At 39.3% G+C, this 7,483-nt stretch overlaps 1 protein-coding gene across 1 annotated transcript; it reads right to left on the reverse strand.

Annotated features, from left to right (window-relative positions):
- Window positions 1-3,962: 3,962 nt before the first annotated feature.
- LOC137837457 (chlorophyll a-b binding protein, chloroplastic) lies at window positions 3,963-5,066 on the reverse strand. Its single transcript, XM_068646442.1, has one exon. The coding sequence runs from the start codon at window positions 4,869-4,871 to the stop codon at window positions 4,077-4,079; it is 795 nt and encodes a 264-aa protein (XP_068502543.1). The 5' UTR covers window positions 4,872-5,066; the 3' UTR covers window positions 3,963-4,076.
- Between the last annotated feature and the right edge of the window lie 2,417 nt (window positions 5,067-7,483).

The following is a 7,483-nucleotide window of genomic DNA, read 5'->3' on the forward strand; positions in this document are numbered from 1 at the left end:
GGAAGGTTGGGCTTGGTCAGTGGGCGCACTGAGTAGCGAGTTCGAGATGAAGGACTTGGTGTCTTCAAGAAAGATATTCGGGATTGAGATCTCTAGACGATGTGAGTTGAGTCATCTATATTTGTCTCATGATACCTATATCAGAAAAATCCTTGAAAAGTCTGTCATGACAAAATTGAAACTTATTTCCACATAGGGATGCCAATGCGGGGCGGGTCGGCCTGCAACCCACTACCAAAAGCGCGGGGTGGGCTCACGAATCTAGCCCGCTGACCCGCTTAGCGCAGGTTAGCCCGCTGGCCCACATAAATAAATAAAAAATTATTTTATTTTTTCTATAAAAAAAGTCATACCCCACCCATTCATTATTGCATTGTGACCTTTATTTTATTTTATTTTTAAAAAATTGAATTTAATGTACTAAAGAAGGAATGTTTTATTTTAATCATCTACATGGAAAATAAATGTAAAACAAAACTTTGATTATTTTTAATCAAGCCTTCTAACAACCCTCATATTTTTATCTTAATGGACTGTGAGCTTGCTCTGATACCCCTTGATTGAGTTCTTGATGCTCCATGCATTTTCAAGCCGATTGGAATGAAATGAGGCTACCGGAAGTTGTATTTGAATGAAGGAAGGATTGGAGTAGAAGTTTGAGAAAGTGGAGTCTTAATTCTCGGTTTCTCCTAGCCCAGGTTCACTTGAACTCTAGCAAAGAGAGAGTTGAGACAAGAGAATGAATGGTTCTAAATTTAGCCAGAGTTTCATTACTAAAATAAGTATGAATTTAGAAGAGGATGAGTGCTTTATTTATAGGAGAAAAGGAGAGGAGTAGCATGCCGTGGAAGCTACCTGACAAGTTAGAGTTAGAGTTTTGTGCCTTGCCGCTCAAGCTTCTTCAAACCCTAGCTTGCAAAACAAGTTAAGGTTTCTAGAAGCTCTCAATAGGCCTTTTAGACTCATAAGGTTAGGGTTACTCCTACTATATATTTGGCCTAGAATACATGGCCAAAAACTGGAAACCCTATTCTACTATTTAAAGTTTTTACAAGGCTTAAGAGAGAAAATATCTTCTACTATGTCTCTTCTTTTAGCCTTAGTGTGGTGGTTGAATATGTTTGGATGGTTCTCCATCAGCACCAATAATAAATACCTTCATAAATGGCTTTGCGTCAAGGCACAATAATCAACAATGTGCATCGTCGCATTAGTCCTCAATAAATGACTTTTCATCAGCGAATGCAACACTATAATATGCATCGTTACATCATTCGTCGATAATATATTTTCATCAGCATAAACAACTCAAAAATATGTTCCACGTGTTAGGAATCTGATCGGCACCAATGTTCTAACATCACTTTATTGTTTAATGTGCTCACACTCAGACCCATAAAAACAGTTGATCTAATATACATTGTTCATTTTACATGTCACGAAAATCATGTGTATTTGTATCTCAATCATTCCTCATCTACAAATTCAACCATCCACCACACTCAAACCATTCAACTAAAAATCTTCTTGAGGAAACATACAAAATCTTCCTTCTTTCCATAACGTGAAAATCCATCTTTAAATAACCAAATTTACATCATAGACATGAAATTTTTTTCAATTTTGATCTTGATCTTGTGTTTATATATGGTCGAATAACGAACCTAATGAATGATTTCACTTTAAATGTCTATATTCTAAATTGTTCTACATCCCACACAAATGTACCTTATCTCATTTGAAATAAAAAAAAAAGTGTGCATCACTTTGGGACCTCCCAATCAAATAACATTGAAGAAGTTGTACTACCGTCAACCTCAACTAACAGAATAAAATCAAATTAGGTATGATGTTGTTCAGATATTAACTGATGACAATGTCTATCGATTGTTAATGTGGAAGTCGCAAATCTCATTTGCTACAATGATTGAACCGTATACCAAGTTAACAAGATTTACAAAAGAAATTTTGCGGCTTATAAATTCACCAATTGCATCAAGATCTTCCATAAATCAAGACCCAATCACTTCCACTAAAGCAATAATTTACTACGGCAGACTTATCCAACGTGCTACCATAATATCAAGTCCAAATGATTATGGTCTAACCTACATATGTTGCAACCCTAGAAAAATGTCAATTACACGTAATTGGTCTTTCAATAAGCGATTTGACAACATATTCAAAGTACTATAACATGGAAACCAAAAAGAAATTATAGGAATCAACTAATGACGTTCAATTCGAGTTATTGATAAAAAAAACTCATACACGACTCAATACAAATATAAAATCATGCTGACTTCGCACAAACGATAAACCATTGAAAAAGAATTCAACTTCTTAACCCATGTGTGCATCGTGAAGAATCAACCGGCAACATTGAAATGTTTGTCTAAATATCATAAAAATGTTTGTCTAAATAAAAGAGTTACACAGAGTAACACCTAATCAACTATCTTGTAAAATAAATAAATAAAAAAGAAATAATTAAGAAATAGACCAAAAATATATATTATTAGAAAGAAATGGAGAAAAATCAACTTTCAATAATATTAATATTACTAGTTATATTTTATTATTAATATTTTCTTATAATGATATGCTATTAACGAGAAGGTGAAGTTGGAAAAATTGTCAGTCATAAAATAAAGTTGGATAATCTGTAAGTATATAGACAAACAAAAGTGTGACATAAAAAATGCGTGGAAGTTTAGTTAAGTTTCACCATTTTTTTATATCTTTTTTTTTCAAATAACCAATTTTCACTAACTGATGTGAATGTAACTACAAGAATACATGATTCTTTGACATTCTTAGGAGCAACTTGAGCTGGTCATAAATGGCACCTTACTTTAGAATTGGATCAATGTTCTAATTCAAGAACTCACCAAACTTAGCACCAACCAAGACTCATATGGAAGTCCATATATTGTCAAATGGAATCAAACACAAGGAATGAAGAACAAGAATTGAAAACTGGACAGAATTGAGAAACTAAGCTACTGAACCGAACCAAAATAAAGAAACAAAGCTGGAAAAACAGAATTAAACGGTGCAAATGAAAGGAAAGACTAGGAAATTAAAAACTGCCGAATGAAATTGGAAGAACATGAAGGAAGAAGAACACTTATAGAAGAAGCTTGCTGGATTTTGAGAATTGGAAGACACTTCACGCCACTTGGTTCCTTGACCCAAGATAAGTGATGGAATGCCGCCACTTGAAGCTCGCCATAGCTCACAAGATAAGGCAAAGGAAGAAGAAGACTCAAGACTCACAATTTCTCTCCAAATTTGAGTATAGTCTCTCTACTATAAAATTCCAATCTCAATTGTGAAGGACCTAAGCCCTCCTTTTATAGGAGTAAGGGCTGGTCATTTACATAGCTTATTCCCTAAGCTACCCAAAAAACTCCTAAGATCACACCCCCCTTACTAAGCTCACTCCCCAAGCTTCTAGAATTTGCTAAACTAAAGCCTAAAGATGCTTTTACAAAAGAGGTGTCTCATGTTTCCCTCTAAGCACCTTTCTAAACATTATTCTATATTATTTACAATTTAAAAGAAACTATAAAGAGAGATATTTAATATGAAGTCTATTATTTGAGAGTTTGTAGACTTCTTTATCTTTAGGCTTGATCTTCTCTTTGACTTCTTTTAATTTGTGAGAAGACTAGAAGGAAGAACTTCAAATGTGTAGGTGAAAATCTTCTTCCTTCATTAATAAAATCCTCTCCTAGTGGATATCCATCACTAACTTTCTTGTCTTTTCACTCCAAACAAACAAAAGGGAAGGTGTATTTTATAAATTAAAGTTAAAATAAGGATTAGAAAGTTTGAAAAGAGATTTTAGATTTTAGAACCTAACACACGCTTCCTAATATATGTTTAAGATTTGTGATTTGAGTTTTAGTTAGTTTGGTTAATAAAGTACTCAAACAATCAAATTTTGGACATCCAAATGGACTAAATAGAGAGGCGTGTAATATAAATAATATAATTCACAATCACTCTACAAATAAAATAAAATTCACAAGTTTTTTTTTTCTTGTTCTTTCTCTGTTATTTCTTTTTTATCACTTTCCAGGAACAAAGTTGGTGGCATAGGCCCAGGCATTGTTGTTGACTGGGTCAGCAAGGTGATCTGCAAGGTTTTCCAAAGGTCCCTTTCCAGTGACAATGGCTTGAACGAAGAAACCAAACATGGAGAACATGGCCAATCTCCCATTCTTCAACTCTTTAACCTTCAACTCAGCAAAGGCCTCTGGGTCATCAGCAAGGCCCAATGGGTCGAAGCTCCCACCCGGGTAGATTGGGTCAGTCACCTCACCCAAAGGCCCACCAGCAATGCGATAACCCTCCACTGCACCCATCAAGATCACCTGTGTGGCCCAGATGGCAAGGATGCTCTGTGCATGGACTAAGCTTGGGTTGCCCAAGTAGTCAAGCCCACCCTCACTGAATATCTGAGACCCAGCCTTGAACCACACGGCCTCTCCGAACTTCACACCGTTGCGGGCCAAGAGTTCTGGGAACACACAACCCAAAGCTCCCAACATAGCCCATCTGGAGTGAATGACTTCCAGTTCACGGTTTTTGGCAAAAGTCTCTGGGTCAGCAGAAAGGCCAGCAGTGTCCCAGCCGTAGTCACCTGGGAATTGGCCAGTGAGGTAGGAAGGGGCCTCACCGGAGAATGGGCCCAAGTACTTGACGCGATCTGGGCCGTACCATGGGCTTCCAGAAGAAACCGACTTGGAGGCTGTCTTCCTCATGGAAATCCTTCCACCAGAGATGTCGGGGGTGGCAGGGGAAAGCTTGATGGCTTGGCCTGCCAGTGACGGTGAAGAGAGAGCCATTGTGGAAGCAGCCATTGTGGTGTTTGTATTGCAGAATAAATAAAAGAATTAAAAGGTTTGTAAGTGAATGAATGAGTTTTGTTAATGCATGTATTCCTATTATATAACTTCAACATCAATGGGTTTTTATCTTTACGAGATCTATACCTCATTTTCTATTGGTTTGGTGTATCCATTTTGTCCACTTGTCGATTTCTAACCCTTTGTTTTCATCCGTTCACAACACAGATGAAGTATCTTATAAAATATCACTCAAGCAAATCCTATCCAATAAAAAGTTGCCACTTGTGATTTTGGATAGGCTACGTCCAATATATTCATGCATTAATAATGTCGCCATTTCATATCCACATAAATTCCTGTGACTTAGTAATTCTAATATTTTCATACATCTCCAATATTATACATGCATTAATAATGTCAGCATTTCATATCCACATAAATTGATGTGACTTAGAAAGATTCGATGGTCAAATCGTTCACGAGAATGATTTCTTTTTTAACTTTATTTTTACAATTTACCATATTTCTTTGGATGGATGAGCATGTAGTCCTTTATAACTATCGTTGTCTTGCTAGGTTATTTGTCTGTGTGGGATTTGATTCGTGAGAGGGGGCGTAGGCCTACCTCTTCCCGACGTTGGCTACCCTACGAGGGTGGCTACTTCCTTAACTTTCATCTTTGCCGTATAGAGTTCGGGCGTAACTGGGAATCATGCCTTCTTTCGTGGGAGGCTAAATTGCTCCTTTTGGTGCGATGTTCTGTGGAAGATTTTTACAATTTACCTAGGTGATCTTGCGCCCAGCGGGCTCGTTTTGGAGGTCCATACTGCCTGCCTCCAACTTATCTGTGCAGCCCCTCGGGGAAAGGGTCTCTTTTATCGTTAACGAACCATATTGTTCTCGGACAGGGTGATCCCTTGTAAGAGGGAGATTCCCTCGGGGAACCATATTACTTCCGCTCTTGATTATCACCACAAGGGGAGTCTTATTTATTTCTGTGAACCGTACTATTCTCGAACTTGGTGAACTTACGTAAGAGGGAGGTCCACTCGGGGAACCATATTACTTCCGCTCTTTACTTTATCACTACAAGGGAGAGGTTCATTTCCCTCAGTGAACCATACTATTCTCGAACTTGATGAACTTACGTAAGAGGGAGGTCCACTCGGGGAACCATATTACTTCCGTTCTTTACTTTATCACTACAAGGGAGAGGTTCATTTATCTCGGCGAACCATACTATTCTCGAACTTGGTGAACTTACGTAAGAGGGAGGTCCACTCGGGGAACCATATTACTTTCACTCTTTACTTTATCACTACAGGGGAGAAGTTCATTTATCTCGCAATGTACTTTAACTGAACAACTTTTATTTGGGTGACCTCGTTAAAAACCCTTGCAAGGGAAAAAGAGTGTCCCCATAAACGTGTACAAATGCAAAGTTTAACTAAAGTAACATTTTAGGTTGGTCGCATTCCAAGTGCGAGGAATCGCACCACCCTCTAGTGTCTCGAGCCTATACGCCCCATTTCCGAGGGCCTCCGTTATGTACCGGTCCACTTGGGGGATAGCTTCTTTTCTAACTGGTACGGGTGAGCCTTCCTCATCACCAGGTCGGCGACCTGGAATTGCCGAGGTCTCAGCTTGGAGCTATACTTGTACTCCACCCTCCTTTTTAAAGCTTCAGCTTTGATCTTTGCTTCTTCCCTCACTTCGTCCAGTAGGTCCAAGTTCACCTTTCTTTCTTCGTTCGATTCTTCGACTACGAAGTTCTGGAAACGCGGTGAGTTCTCTTGGATTTCTACTGGGATCATAGCGTCTGAACCGTACACCAAATTAAATGGCGTTTCCTTGGTTGTGGACTGAGGGGTGGTGTGATAGGCCCATACGATTCTAGGAACTTCTTCTGCCCAGGTCCCTTTGGCTTTATCCAATCTTCTTTTCAGGCCTCTGAGCAGAACTCGGTTGGCCGATTCGACCTGTCTGTTGTCTGGGGGTGTTCCACTAACGCGAACACTTGCTTTATTCCCAACTCTGTACATAACTTGCCCAGTTGCTGGCCTGCGAATTGGGTACCATTATCAGATACTAACCTCTTTGGGATTCCGAAACGGCACACTATGTTCCTGCACACGAAGTGTTGGACCTTGTGGGTTGTGATCTGTGCTACTGGTTCGGCTTCGATCCACTTCGTGAAGTATTCTGTGGCAAACACGAGGTACTTCATCTGCCTTATTTCCAAAGGAAAAGGGCCCAGAATATCAATTCCCCATGTAAGGAATGGCCATGGGCTGTATATTGATCTCAACTCTTCTGGGGGCGCGTTGTGCCAATCAGCGTGTTGTTGGCACTGCTTCCATCGTTGGGCGTATCTTGTGAAGTCTTCCCTCATGGTTGGCCAGTAATAACCTGCACGGAGGGCTTTCGACGAGAGAGATCGGTCGCCGATGTGGCTACCGCATATTCCTTCGTGTAGTTCTGCCATGATGCGTGTGCATTGTTCACCGTCCACACATACCAGTATGGGATGGGTGAACCCGTGCCTGAATAACTTTCCATCGATCAGGGTGTACTTACTTGAATTTTTCTTCACTTTCTGGGCTTCTGTGGGATCTAGTGGGAGT

Source organism: Phaseolus vulgaris, chromosome 4 (assembly GCF_051622355.1).
Source record: "Phaseolus vulgaris cultivar YP4 chromosome 4, ASM5162235v1, whole genome shotgun sequence".
NCBI lineage: Eukaryota > Viridiplantae > Streptophyta > Magnoliopsida > Fabales > Fabaceae > Phaseolus > Phaseolus vulgaris.

What these genes read in the sequence shown, in the direction of transcription:
- LOC137837457 (XM_068646442.1), bottom strand. Translation starts at nt 4,871, where the DNA reads ATGGCTGCTTCCACAATGGCTCTCTCTTCACCGTCACTGGCAGGCCAA.